The 14881-nt window shown below is 52.0% G+C and overlaps 1 protein-coding gene across 2 annotated transcripts in view; it reads left to right on the forward strand.

Annotated features, from left to right (window-relative positions):
* Window positions 1-12854, forward strand: part of CCDC50 (coiled-coil domain containing 50) — a 31068-nt gene extending 18214 nt beyond the window's left edge. For both annotated transcript variants that reach the window (XM_019532920.1, XM_019532921.1), the window contains 6 exons: window positions 1056-1171; window positions 3696-3740; window positions 4332-4439; window positions 5680-5747; window positions 7061-7155; window positions 7387-12854. In XM_019532920.1, coding sequence (XP_019388465.1) covers window positions 1056-1171; window positions 3696-3740; window positions 4332-4439; window positions 5680-5747; window positions 7061-7155; window positions 7387-7406 — 452 coding nt within the window. In that variant the 3' untranslated portion in view covers window positions 7407-12854. The remainder of the gene's footprint in view (window positions 1-1055; window positions 1172-3695; window positions 3741-4331; window positions 4440-5679; window positions 5748-7060; window positions 7156-7386) is intronic.
* The last annotated feature ends 2027 nt before the right edge of the window (window positions 12855-14881 follow it).

A 14881-nucleotide genomic window follows, 5' to 3' on the forward strand; every position in this document is an offset into this window, starting at 1 on the left:
CTTCTGACCCGACCAACTATGAAGATGGATACCTGTTTTTCTGGGTCCATGAGAGTCCCTTTGTCCCTCTTAGGGTCACTTAGCATTAATTAACACCTATGCCAAGCTAGTCTGGGGACTCTCCAGTCCCTCCTTCCAGGCTGCCATCGCCTTGCAGTCCTCCTTATGCAGGTCTCTTTGGTTTTCCTGAAATCAGCCTTTACAAAAGCGGTAACCACTTTGGAGTTTATCAGGTCATGAATTCACACCACTGTAAGCAACAGCTTGAAGCAAGTGGCCCAGTTGTGTGCTTGTGTTCAGGTGCATCTCCGGCCTGCTGTAGTTTGGAGCATCTCTGCGTGGTGTTTGGTACTTGCTCAGTCCCTACCTCCCCTTGGTGCTCAGCCCTATGTGATTAAGGAAAGCTGCAATGTGGCTTATTTAGCACCCTCTTCCAAAGGGCGTAAGCCATTTAGGTGGGAGGATATTTAATTTTTGGAACACAGCCTCGCTGCTGGATTAAGGGTAGAGGGAAATGATCTCAGTGGCAGATTATCTCCACGGCTCAGAGGATCAGGATCGCCGTGTAAAGGAATTGCTTCCGTGCAACCCGCTTATCTCCTCTAATGTAACCCGCTTATCTCCTCTAATGTGTCCACAGAGAATCCACAGGGCTCCTCATCCCCCAGCACAGACGAAATCTCAACTGGGTCTAGAAATATGCCGATAAGGGACAGTTGGATTAAACACACAGACCGCCCCCCATCCCCTCCCGAAAGCAAGAGCAGAGCCTCAAGGGAGCTGCAGGATTTTGGCTTGCCTCACTGCTCCCTGTGTGAAAGCTGATCCTGCTGAATCAGAAAGTGCCAGACATCTCACAGGGTCCTCATGGCTTTATACAGCATTCACAATATCTGCCTTTCCTGCAGCAGATCTCCAGCCCACTTGGGGCAGAGCATCTTCTGCAGCGGGTGGAGGGTCTGCACACTCAGAAAAGGATGGGGTTTCCTTCCCAAAGCACATGGCCAAAGAGGAGGCTGATTTTTTTTTTTCCCCCCTCCTCTTCTCTCATGTAGGAATGAAGCCAAGAGGGACGAAACAGGCAACCTACGACAAGCCCCGGCTGGATCCCAGGGAACAGGAGCTGTACGATGCCGAGATCGCGAGGAAGCTGCAAGAAGAGGAACTCCTGGTAAGTCGAGACAGTAGAAGCTGATGGTACAAGCAGAGCTGGGGGTGGGTATTAACCAGCGGTGGTTTCTGCCCAGAGCCCATTGCAGGTAGTTGGGCTCCAAACTGTCTGCTGTGATTGAATCGTCACCGTCTCTGCCTGCACTGGGGCCACAGAGAGTGCTCAGTAAACGCAGCTGTATTCTGCAGAGCTTATTGCGCAGAACATCTGGCAGCATCGACAGCGGATCATCCAAAGGGAGAGGGATGAGACAGGATCAGCAGGGGAGCCGATGAGAGACCCATGCAAGAAGCTGGGCAGCTGCAAGCAGTGGGGCAGGCTTGCAGTCATGGGGAAGGGACATGGGCACGGGTGGGATGGGAAGAGCTGAGAGAACAGGCTGGAGCAACAGAGGGTTTTAAAAACAAGTGAAAAAAAGGGTCTGAGTGATGCTTTGAGGGCTTGGGAAGACCCCCTGGAGGAACCCTGCCACATGGGGTTAATTAGATCCAGTATAAATAGCATGCAACAAGCAGTGTGGACACACTGAAAGCTCCAAGGAGGGGACAACTGGGCATGGGCAGCGTACCCAGCCCAGCCTGCCTTCCTTATGTACTTAAGTCATTGGCTTTGCTAGGGTCTGGAGCAGCGATTCTCAGCTGGGGAGATGAGGCTACTTGGGGTGCCTTGAGATCCTTTCAAGCCTGCCATACAATGCTGGTACTGCTAGGTGTGCAGATGCGGCGCACCAGATAAACCCAGAGATCTCCCACAGGAATCCAGAGCATCACACACGTCTGCCCTGATGCAGGCTGGCTGAGTGTTTTGCAACAGAAGACTTGCTCTGCTGTGTTTCCGTAGTCAAAAAAAGTAGGACAAGTAAGAGCCGGGATTTTTCCAGGGAGGCCTCAAGCTAAATGAGGGGTGCCTGGAGTCTGAAAAGGTTGGTCTAGAAACTAAAGGCGTCTTTTAAAGGTCTTTATACTTTTCTCCAGGACGTGAAATGTAACGACCCATCACCCCATGGTCCAGATCTCTGCTAGGTGCAACCCCCCTTTCTTTCAAGGAACCACATGTCTCTTTGAGACTAGTTTCTCTAGTATCCACCTCTGTACCGGGCCCTGCCATACCCTCAGCAAGGTCAAGGCCACTGAGACCACCACACTCCTCCCACACCTGTGGGCAGCCCACAGGGACCTCATGTTTTTTCAGCCCCTCCTCCAAATGCAATTCCCAAAACACACTGACAGCTCCAGGGTCAGCCCTGCAGTGTCTGCCAGGGCATCATCAGGGTCTATCTTTACACCTATGAGGGTCCTTGCTCCTACGATGTGGTTCAGGAGCCCATTTCACTCCCGACAGATGAGAACCTCCTTCTCATTCCCCTCCTATGTGTATTCCTGGTCCAGTTTATACCCAATTGCTCCTGCAGCAACATCATCCTTAAATTAAACAGTTCTTCCCCCCCGGCTCTGATCCCCCTAGATGTATTTGAGGAAATTATAGCGGAATGGTCTTAGCCATCTTAGCTTTCTTTTTGGCAGGTGGAGACAGTCTTTTATATTCTTCTTTCCCAACATAGATTCTCCGTTCCCCTAATTATCTTAGGAGCCCATCTCTGCAGTGGTTCCAGTATATAGGATCATAGACCACGAGGGGTGGAAGGGCCTCAGGAGGTCACATCTAGTCCAATCCCTGCTGAAATTTAAGCAAGGGGTTGGACTAGATGCACTTAAATCAAACTTAAGTGCAAATAGCCTAAAATCACCATTTTTAAGGTGCATTAAGAATGAGCATGTGTAGACACGGTCATCAAATCATAGAAAATGAAGGTTGAAGGGACTTCAGGAGGTCACATCTAATCCAGCCCCCTGCTCAAAGCAGGACCAGGCCCAAATCCATCATCCCAGCCAAGGCTTTGTTTACCTGGATCTTGAAAACCTCCAAGGATGGAGAGTCCACAACCCTTCTAGGTAACCTGTTTCAGTCTTTTACTGCTCTCCTGTGAGAGAGTTTTTCCTAATATCCAACCTCCACTTCTCCTACTGCAGCTTGAGCCCATTGCTCCTTCTGTCATCTGCCCCCACTGAGAACAGATGATGAATCGTTATCTTCATCCTGAATCTGAATTTCCCCAGAGGCTTGTATCTCAAATGCCTGGTTCAAACCTAAACTGATTAAGTTCCCTTATCTAAATAGATGCTTGTCTCTTCCAGGAGAGGTGTTAAGTTAGCTTGATGAGATCTACAGTTAATGAAGCCACGGTGGAGCTTATCCTGGTTTTTGCTTACCTTCGTGTTTGGAAATCCTTCTTCCTGCAAAGGCTGTTCTGATGCGTTATACAGCGCGGAGGCCAAAGAAATGTCGGCGTCGTTGTCCAGGTCACCTCTGCTGACTACGGTGCTGTGCTTGGTCTGTGGGCACAGGACGCTGCTCGTGCATTGAGGGATTCGTCAAAAGTTTCACGTGCCAGTCCTTTCAGCAAGTTTTGTGCCGCTGTGGGATTGAATGTAGACCTCTCAAATGTAACTCTCCTTCTTTCCAGGCCAACCGGGTGGATCAGAGGGCAGCGCAAGTAGCCCAAGATGAGGTGAGTAAGGTAAAGGTTTGAATGCTTAGAGGGGCGAGCCTTGGGGAACCAGAGTGTGGGAGACCTGTTTAACCCTCCCGCTCTGGGGCCTGCACCGTGCCACTCCCCTGCCTTGCAAAGGCAATGCAGAGACTTGTCCAGTTTGCTTTCAGGTCTTTTCACTCTCTCCAAGGCCTCAGAGCAGTCTGTTGCAAGCCAACTGATGGAAGGAGGTGGCTTTTCCATAGGCTTCTTCTTCCATTGCCAGCTGTGGACAACAGCTGTATGTCAGTAAAATTAACAGAAACCAGAGGCTTGGCCATGGGCTGTGCCTGGCTCTGTTCCCAGCTAAATCTGGGTGTTAGAAGACCAAGGAGATGGGTGAGCTAATGAGGCGTAGGGGGAAACCTCCAAACCCATGGGCTTTGGATCTATGTTCTTCTGCAGCCATTTGATGGCAATAAATGGGCTCCCGGTGACACATATATAACAGTATGAGCAGTCTCGAGCCCAGACTCTCGGATTGGTGCATTGGGAAGGCACTGGTGTGCCTTTGAACTGCAGTAGCCCAGATGCTCTCAGAGACCGGCTGCAATGTCTTTTTCCTGCTAGGAAATCGCCCGTCTGCTGATGGCTGAGGAGAAGAAGAAGGTCTATAGGAAACCAAGGGAGAGAGAGAAACCCTCTTACGAGAAGAAGAGGCAGGACCAAGACTGGAAGGTAAGTTCAACCTGCAGTCGCCCCTACCTGCTAAGAAGGTGTCATCACCGCCCCTTTCCCAGGTGGGGAAACTGAGGCACACAGCGATGAAAGGAGCATTGTTAGGACTGCTATATCCTGATGGCTCGAGGGGCTGCAGAGGCCTGGGTCCAGAGGGGTGAAATAGGGGGATATAGGTAGGGGTGAAATAAAAGACCTGATCCTGGAAGTGGCCAAGCACGAGTTAGCAGCTTGCTGAGCTGTCCCTGAGTGCAGACCTGAGCACCTCGTTTAGGATCAGGTCCCGGGGCCCTGAGGAGATCCTTCAGGGTGTCAACAGGCTCCTGCAAAGATTCGTGGCCCTTCTTGGCATCAGCACCAGCCACAAGACTCTTCTGGCCACTGCTGTGAGATGGGGACTCTGCCCTTTCCACCACATGAGCAGAAGGGGCGCAGGGGGGGTGTCAGGAACTGGTTAATGCCCAAGATCATCAACTCTCTGAGCATATCGCAGTCTGGCCCAGGGGGTCTGCAGAGCTGGGGATTAGTCTGGCCTCCCCTGTTTGTTGGCACTGAACTGGACCACCACGAGCCGTGCGCTGCTTCTGCTGCGTTCCTGAGCCAGTTTACAGGCAGATGGCTGGGGATGTGCAGCAATGGTGTTGTGCCCACAGTGACACAGCTCCTAAGAAGATATAGCTGAAGAGATTTGGAAAGGGGGGCTGCAGTCATGCTAGGCAGGAGAGAAGGCATAACTGCATTTGGTCTGTGCAAAAACCAACCCTTGCTGAGGGCGGGCAGAAGCTTTCCCCCATTAGCATAGGCGTTGCAGGGTGGCATCGCATCGCAAACACCCCTGTTCTGGGATCGATGGCCCAAGGTAGGCGGCAAGTCGCATAGTGCTAACACCTCTGTATCACAAGCTGCCAGACAGAAATCCTGTCTGTAAAGCACTTACAGCTTCAGATAGTGTCCTCTGCTAGGCCTGGCAGCTGGAACAACCTGCCCAGGTTTACAGGAAAGGGGGTTTGGCGCAGGGAGCCTGGGGATGGGTGCTGGAGACCCCGGATGCACATCTCTACTAAATTTCTGTGCACCAAGGGTAGTGCACAACTTAGATTTCAGCCAGCAAGATGGTATGAGCATGAGAAATGCTCAGCCCACCAGTCCAGGGTCCCGTCTCTTGCAGTAGGTGCAAAGGGAAGAGTATTTATGCTGGGCCGCTCCAGTGACTGGCTCCCTCTCTTCTTCCCCTCAACAGGATCCCAGTGAATCTGTGCGGCCAAGGTCAAGAGAGGGCCACGAACCCCAGAGGCACAAGAATGCACGGTAAGCTCCATGCGGAGTCGGAGGAACAGGCAGAAAACCCCATTTGAAGTGCCCCCAGGGAGCACACGCATGAAGCCCAGGAGTCAGGACTCCACCTGGAGCCTACCAGCCCATCCACCACATCAGCTAAGGCATGAGTAGCCAACAGCCCATGGCCAACATCATCTGGGCTGAGCCGTGGTGAGCAGACAGGCGTTTGTAGCTGGGTCTCCTGGTTGGATGTACATAGAGGCTTGAGCTCACTCTCTGGATCTTTATAGAGAGACTTTAGCCACTGTAGGACCAGACTGGGGAGCACCGAGGTGGGTGCAAGGCCATGCAAGGTGTGGTGCTTGCTTAAATGAACCCGGGACACATTACCTCATAGTGATGTCAATGATGATCCTGCTCCAGATGCATCCTTTGGAGCTCCCTTCCAGCCCCACTTCTCTATGACTCTGGTTCTGTGAGTTGGTGTTGTTAAAGCAGCCTTGAGGGCCAAAATCTCCCAGGGTTGGGTTCACTGCTTGCAAGTGACTAAGTCCAGCAGTAACCCAAGAGCTGGTAAACTGAGGCACATGCACGCTAGCACCTCCTTCCATTCCCCCCTGCTCATACTCTCTCTACAAGTCCTGAATCCTTTGCGTCGGAGGGTATCGCACTGCTTGTCTGCACTCTCCAGCCATCCTAGGCCTTGATCCCTCACAGATGGAAAGGCCAGTTTGGAGATGAGTTTGGTGGCTCTCCCAACATTGGTGCTGGGAGTCTTATCAAGACTTGTTAAGAAGGCCGAGTTGGCCACGGTCAGGGGAAACCATTGGTATTGTAAGGTTCAGACTTCGAAGAGCTGATTTTTCATGAGAAGATTTCTGTCTGGTTTGTTTTTCATCCAACTTCTGAAGCGAAACGTCTTGTTCACCAGCAAGTGTTTAGAATTGTGATTCAGCAAACAGATTCAGTAAAAAAAATACACCCCAGAAATCAAAAATCTTTTCTTGAATTTTATTCCATTGGCTTTTTTTGGTGACATGTTTAGAGTGTGAGGGATGGTGATGGGATCTCTCCGCCCAGAAGCTTTGCCCAGGCCCCCTCCAAGGAGACAGTGTTGGTGTGAAGAGTGAAAGCTGGGCTCTGCAGCCCAGTCCACGCCTGGCAAACTCTGGCTCCCACATACTTTGTGGGCTGCTTTTAGCTCCTTTCCAGAAGTAAAACTATTGCCTGTTCCATGGAGTCTTAAAAAAGAACATTTATAACACGCTCCTTGCAAAGGACACCGACACGCTCGTCATGCCCAGCCCTTTGACCTGTGATTTCTTTCTCTCTGTGCTTGGCAGGCCCCCACCTCCCCTGGAGGACTTCGACCAGGCTTGTTTCCCAAGCCAACCCAGCGCCGGGTATCAGCTTTGCAAACCCGAACAGTCTCATAAAGGTAGGGGAGGTTGCAGCAGCTGCTTCTGCACTCAGCTTGGCATAGGTGACTTGGCATGGACCCAGTTTTGTCTTTCTGTAACCATTCACTGCCCCCAGTAAAGCACTTTCCAGCTCCAGCGTTTGTGCCCCAGCCAGCTCCAGGAAGCATCCCCCGGGCCTGGCGGGTGGCTGTCATTCGAGCACTCCTCGCTTTGCTCCCGAGTGACCGGCTGTCCTGTTTGTTTTGCAGGTCCCCATCACAGGCAGTGACGAGCAAGACTTCGCATTGGTACCGGTTTCCTTCTGCAGCAAGCATGGCTGGAGTCCCAGGAGGCTGCCCTAGAGCTCTGTCCCCAGGATCCCTCCGTCTCACGGGTCATCACATTAGTATCTCGCGTCTCTCCCTGCCGGGCTCCCAGCTGCAGCACCGCAGCACAATGTAGTCACTACCCCGCGGACCGGCAATTCGTGCTGTGCTTAGCTAGCCAACCTGCTAGCTCTCTAGAGTCTCTCATGTCCCTCGTTACATGAAGCTGCTGCTCTTGCAGGTCTCTCTTTCCGAGACAAATGCAACTGGGGAAAGATCCCAAGTGCAAGGCGGGTTACGACAATGCAGGAGTGCCACCAGATGGGAGCCCTTTAGATACGTGTGCAAGGCACAGATAACCTTTAGCTTTCTCTTCTGAGAGGCACTGATCATCTCTCTGTGCCCTGCATGAGAAACCCAGGCCAGACCTGTATAAAGCAAGTTAAATTGTCCATATGCATTGGCAGGAAGGAGAGCAGGTCTTTGTAAATGCACCAGCAGGAAGCTTGGGCTTGAGCCTTTTGAGGAGACCCCTGTTTATGTTCAAGGTCCCGGCTCTGCTCTTGCCTCTGGATGCCCTAAGCTCTGTTCAGGTGAAGCGCACGACGTCGTATCAGGTCTAAGAGCAATGCCTGTGTATGAGGTGGTATCTGTAAGCCTCATTCGCACTGCATTGAAGGGCCTCCCCATTTCTGGGTGCAGATGTGAGCAGCAGAGCTGGAAAGGTGGTGCCTTTGTAGCTACGAAGGTGATCATCTAGTCTGACCCCTGCACAGAGCGGGCCAGTCATTGTCACCCATCACAGGGGCAGTTGTTCATTCTCGCTAGGGCACTTGAGCCCAGCTGGACCCAAACATGTGTCCAGAGAGATGCCCCATCTCTGAAAGACTGCAAGAGATATTGCAGGCTTCTCTTGCCGGGGTTAGACGTGTCTTGTGTAGATCTAAGGCACCCGTGAAGACACCGTCCTTATCGAGACTTGCTTTTCCCCCTGCCTATGAAGCCCCTGAAAGGAGTGTGCTTTCCTGTCCTCTCCTTACACACCTGTGTTTTCACCAGTGGTTTTTCAGTGAGCAGAAAGCTTGGGACTTCTGTGGGCAAAGTCTACTTTTGGACCCACTGCAGGATTGGCGTAGGTTTGGACAGGCTTTCAAATGCAGTGCCTTCAAAAGGACTGTTTTGAATGGGCCGTGGCAGCGACAACATCCCTCGGAAGCTGAGCAGAGGTGCTCGGCGCTGCTTCGGACCCTGGCCAGCCTTCGGGGTCTTACAGGCAGCCCAGCCATTGCAGGCAGCTGCGCAGCTGGAGGAGGAGGGTCCTGGTGTTATGGTTCAAGGCAGGGGCACTGTGCACCAAACCCCTCCCAGCAGCATTGCCCGACGGCCAGTGTAACTGGGCGCATCAAGGAAGCAGAGTCTAGGCTCAATTCACTCCCCACATCCTCCCGCTCGCCCGCCTGAGTGGTGGAGCACACAGGAGCTCTGCCAAGCCGGCTCCCCTATGCCCCTAGCTAGGCCGTGGGGAAAGGCATAATTATGGCTCTTCCGTTGCACCTTGGCCCCCAGGCCGCACCTTCCCTGTGGAAAAAACTGCATGAATTCAAGGTAGCTGATAGATACGGGAGAGCTACAGGCTGCCTTTGCCTCCACTGGGGTGTCCCCACCTGCAGCTCATGAGAAAATGTAACTCGTCCCCTCGTTGTAGCATCACACCGTGGGGTTTTCTCCATTGTCGGTATCCCGTGTGCAAGGGAGTCGCGGATGCGTGCCTCCAGGGCAACCCCGCCCCCCGCCCCCCGGGGGGACTCTGAAGTATATGAGCTCTTTCTTGCTTTCTTTTTCTCAGGAGATCTCCCAGCCCATGGCTCAGTTTTACTGCCCTGGCTTCATCCTCTTGAATTTCCCCAGGTCTGTCCATCCAGCAGCATCCATGTTATTTTACAGGGGGTGAGGGGAGGGATCCCAAGAGGCACAGTCCGTTTTAATTTGAGCCTTTGGGCCAGCATGCCGGCGTCCTTCGCAAGGAGCGTGTTAGAGATGTTTATTTTTATACTTCGTGGAACAGGCAACAGTTTTACTTCTGGAAAGGCCATTTCTGCTGCCTTTTTGTTTCCATGCATAATCCGTCCGGCTGTGAGATGGACCTGGAGAGGGGGAAGCTGTGTCCTGTGCCTCAGCTGATGCTGGAACTTTATCTCATCCTGATTAGGAAAGGCTCAGAGGGACTGAAGCTGCTCAGAGGCAAAGACCCAAATTACCAGACTTTCTTTGAATGGGCCCAGATATAATACACATGCCTTGTTTTTAAAAGGCAGAACGAAGAGAAAAAGATTTTTCCAGGAGTTATAGCTGCCTAGAGCAAGGGCAGAGCCTCATCTTTGGCTGATCCACCCTCCTTTTCCAGCTTAACTAAAGCTGAATCCCTAGCTGCTGTTGAAGACCGGTCTCCATGCATGGATCTATGATTCCTGAAAAAAGCTAATAAATCTGAACTAAAGAGGCTGTGATTTAGACCGGGAGCAGGTAGCGGACAGCAAATTGCCCCGGGAATGGTTATCTCAATCCGTGGAACATCGAGAACGTTAAAAAGGAAGTGCTGGTCATTAATAACTTCTGTCGAGTGGAGAACAACGGGCCATCAACTCCATTGACTTCCTCCATTGTCCAAATAGTAATGCCACAACTGCTGCACTGTGGAGCAGGATCTAATCCAGGTGCTTCCAGCCCTGGGGCAGAAAATCAGCTTTCCTGCTTAATACACGCAGCCCAGTTTTGGAGGGAGCGTGATTTCTTGTGTGGGGAAAGTGTGATATATGAGAAAATACAACATAGAGCCGGGCGCTCCGGCACGTGGGCAAGTCCCAACGGCCTCCAGTGGGGCTTTGGCCTGATCTACACCACATTTTGCCTGCCCCACTCAGCGTGTCCATGCCCAAAGCTGTCTTCACATGGGCTCAGTGTCAAGTGTCAAAGTCCTTCCCACCTTCCTCCTCCTTCCAGCTCGAGTCGGGGCTGCCTGAGGTCCGAGGACCCGGCCCTGCTCCCGCTGACGTCCGTAGGAGTTGGGTAGGTCCTGATTTCACGGTGCAGCAAGGCTTTCCTTTGCTGTGGGACTCAGCATCCTGGCGCTGGTGCCAACAGAGCAGACAACACAGATGCCAGAGGCAATGTGAGCACCTAGCATTAAAGATCCTAGTGTGCAAGTTTAGGGGGTTTTATTATTATTAATTTTTAAACGATTTCAAAAAGATGTACCCAGAGCAGCGTGCCATCAGATGCCCTTTTCTCTCACCCAGCCGGAGCCGCTCAGCTTGTGGCTTGCTCAGGATTGAAGCATACCAACCAGTGCCCCCTTCGAAAAAGCCAATGACTCTTGGTTCCCGCCTCTGGGCCACGACCTGGCAGCAGCCAGCACACCAGGAGCCCGTCGCCGGCCTGCGTTCCCCGTGCTGCCCACGACTGCTATTCACAGGGCTCGCACCGTGATGCTCTCTCCATCTCCCATCCGAAGCACGGCAGTCCCAGCGCGCTCCGAGGGAGGAACTGTGCCTTAAACCCAGGGGTCCTCCATTTCCTTCCACCGTCCGGTCCGAGTTGCCTCCCTGGGAAACGCATCGGATCTGCCGTCTCGAACCACGGGCTGCACAGCTGCCAGGAGCAGAGGGAACCGAGGCTGTCGGCAGGAGAGGGGACCTGTGGGTTTAACCTCACGGCTTTTAAAGGACTTTCGTGGGGGGGAGGGTGTCTTTTTAATGGCTCGGTTCTTCTCTTATCACTGGATTTCTTTCCTGGGGAAGGAAGAAGTGGCAGGTGCTGCCATTTGCTTGCTTAGTGCTCTCAAAGGACCTCGTACTACAGTATTTTTTCCATTGCCGCTTTCCTGCCTTGGCACTGGATCCGGGTAAATCCTTCACTTTTCATAGGAAAAAGCGAATGACTTTTTTTTTTACCGACTGAGACCTTGGTGAATTTTGTTTTGTGCCAAACAAGACCAGCAGTTACAGCACGGGACATGCGTCTTGCTGCTGCTGTTACTTGTATTATTATTTTATTAAGGGTTTAATGCATAGCGAAGCCTACCCTGCAGGCAGCCGAATCGAGGATTGCAGATCGCTGGCTTGCAAGAAGGGCCACCTCCGCGTGCGGTGCAACCCCCGGGCACCGGCAGAGCCAGTGCAGCTGTATAGCAGAGGACGGCCTGGATTAGATGGGGGGCCGCATTCTGTTTTGGTCCTCAGTCCTCGGGCCCTGCGTGCCAGTGGCTCTCTCTCCAAGCAGAGTTGCCAGGGACAGGTTTCCACATTGCTGGGGATGGGCCCCGCTTTGCCCAGAGCTGCAAGCTCCCCGGGGCATCCAGCATGCAACGGCTCTTGCTCTCTCTGAATGTCGCTGCTGCGGAAGGAGATGCGTGGGGCAGCAGTGATGGGTTTTATTCTTTCATGGGAGGTTCAAGATTGGGCAGCCAGGTGCTCGCAAGAGGTGTTTTTAATCCCCAGGGCATCGGGGGGGGTTTTGCAGAGATACCACCCCAGGTGCGTGGCTTTCTGGTCCCTTCACCAGCAATGGTCCAACAGGCCTAGGACACAGCTGCTCATGCCCTGCCCTGGCTTTCAAGGTGTTCCTGTTCACTACCATACAGCACCCAGTTCAGGTTAATCCAGCAAGGCACAACCAGTTCGCTCACTCGTATTTTGTACTTCACGCTAAAGGCGAGTTTTCACTGTATCAGTGTTCACTATAAGTAGACTCCTCCGCGTGTGTCCGACTGTACCCGTGCACTGCAATACAGCCGACCCTTCCAGGAAATACCGGGGGGTCTCATGTAGCCCTGCCAGGGTCAGCTTCCAGCCTGGTGCATGGGGGGATGAGCCGTGCCATGGGGGTTGCTCCATCCCGTGTCCAGCTTCCCCTGCGCTGCAGCAGCTAGCTGTACATTGCACACTGATTGTGGTACCTCTATGCAAGCCTGTTCTGTTTTGACTGTTCATCCTGTCATGTTAATCAGGTTTAACATAGGACTTTGGGAGGATGTGTAACCAAAGCGTCCTCTGTGCGTGTGTAGAGTCTGCTTTGCTTTATCTTGAATCCATTGAATGTAAAGGGAGCACCGCCTCGCCCGCCTTGTTCAATAAACCATAGTCGTTCGTTATCCACCTCATCCGCCTGCCTCTCCATCCTAGCTCAGTTCATCCTCATCTTTTAATTTAATTTTTTTTGGGGGGTGCTTAGCTCATTATATCAATAATGACGTTCTTCCAATTCTACTAGATGTAGCAAAAGAGCGGTTTATATTTTAACTCAATTGTACCACGTCCAGACAGAGCTGTGACACGTCCTGGAAGAAATCTGGACGGTTTTCACTTCCTGAGACGTGCTCCTGACAAATAAAAGGGTGCAATTATTTGCAAGGGGGGATGCTTCTCTTTCTCACTCGCTCTCTCTCTGGCTCTTTTTCCCCCCTTTCTTTCCTTTGTTGCAGTTTATAGTTTGCCAGTCGTCTAATTGAAACTTCCCAAGGGCCATGCCCCATCTATAGCTGGGTAGAAACCAGCTATAGAGTTGTTACCCATTTTCCAGCACTGGCTTTGTAGCTAGTTGGCTCTTTTTATAGTGGGATGGACATTTTGATGGTGTGATCATTGCTCTGCACATGTGACTGGTTTAAATGTATTGCACGATTAACCAGTTAATTACATGATATTTGTAAAGTGTGGCGGAGGCCCCAGTCCAAGAATGCCTCCCGGTAGGGAAAAGGTAGCAGAGAAGGGAGGAAGGAGGCTTGAGAGTGCCAGGTGATGGCTCAACCTCCTGGACAGCCCCAAGGAGGATGGTGCAAACCAGGGCAGCTCGGGCACAGCCGGTTCTGCAGCTGAAATGCTCAAAGTTGCGTTGCACTGGAAACCTTCTCTTAAGCTTTGTTTCTCTGGGCAGTTCCCTCCTGCCCCATGTTTTCCTGACACTGCTGCTACAGGAATCGGAGCCGGAGGGTCTTGGGTAGTCTCATTGGTAGGATGGCTCGTTAGTTCACATGGTGTAGACCACAGGTTCCCAAACTGGTATGCATGTCCCTCAGTATACGCAAGACATCTCTGGGGAGAAATTGTGTAACGGCAGATTTAATTTTCTGTATAATAATAAATGGCCGTTATGGGGTGCAAATATAAAACGTTTGCTGGTGGGGGTATGCGGGCAGCTGGGAAATCTGGAAGTGGGCATGCAATAAGAAAAAGTTTGGTGTAGACCATCAGCACCTTCACAAGAGAGCTATAGGAAATCATAGGAAAACTATAAAACTAAACTAAAATCATAGGAAAACATAAAACTAAACTAAAATTGTAGGGAAACTATAGAAAAAACACCTTTTCTTACAGCTACGAAGTGTCCTGACCCCCTGGCAAGTGACTGCTGTGATCGGTCCACTCCTCTTCTCCTCGCCACCCTTGGGCACTTGCCTACGAACCGGCTTGTGCTGGGTAGCAAAATTGCGAACACATGGACCAGAGCTGGAGTCCAGGAGCAGACACAGCAGAGGCAGCCTGCTGAGACACGGTGTGTGCGAAGGGATTATCCTGAGAAGTCATGGGAGAATGACCCCAGACCCCATTCAGGCTTGAGATTGCACTCCTATCCCTTTTACATGAGTGAGTAGGTGGCATTACTGTGTGCTAAGACACAGGGCATGGGGTGGGTGTAGGTGGTCCGTGCTGCGTGGACGCACCGTCTGCAGCCAGCACCAAACTGAGCCTGTCTGGCACGTGTCTTGCCTGGACCTCGGGCAGAGGCAGGGAGAAGCTCTTCAGCCGTCGCACGTATCAGCAGGAATTGTTTTCTGCCAGCGCGGCTCCATCCCCAGCCGGCACCAGCATAACCGTTCGTAGGGGGGGAACCTGCATGTGGTGATGGGATTGTCTTTATCAGTGTATTTCTATACAGAACAGCTTATCCTCCCTCCAGCACGGTGCTAACTGCGCAGGTACGGCGCGTTCCCATGTAGCCGCGTCCGTGTCAGACTGCTGGCCCCTCCAGTATCATTAAAGTGTTATGGCTTCTGGATGGAGATGAAACCAAATACCCTTTTGCTCATCTGTGTCTTCCAGCTGTCGCTAGACGTCCTCCCAATACACTGAGAGTGCAGGCCTGTGCGTGTCGGGATGGTTCCCTGCAGTTTCCATGCAGTCCCTCTGCTACATGTTCAAACTGCAGCTGGGTAAAAACCAGCAATAGAGTTGTTATGCATGTTCAAGCACTAACTTTGTAGCTGCGTGGCTCTTTTTAATAGCTGGACAGTCATTTTGTGTCATAATTACTTGGCAAGTGTGGCTGGTCTAAATTTAATGCAATTGTGTCATATACAGAACATGGAGCAGGAGTCATTGTGGCACCTGGGAGGCATGAGGGACAGCAGCTATGGGGAGAGGGGTGACCCGTGGGTTGGACC

The sequence above is a fragment of the Crocodylus porosus genome, unplaced genomic scaffold (genome assembly GCF_001723895.1).
Source record: "Crocodylus porosus isolate Cpor-Errol unplaced genomic scaffold, CroPor_comp1, whole genome shotgun sequence".
NCBI classification, from domain to species: domain Eukaryota; kingdom Metazoa; phylum Chordata; order Crocodylia; family Crocodylidae; genus Crocodylus; species Crocodylus porosus.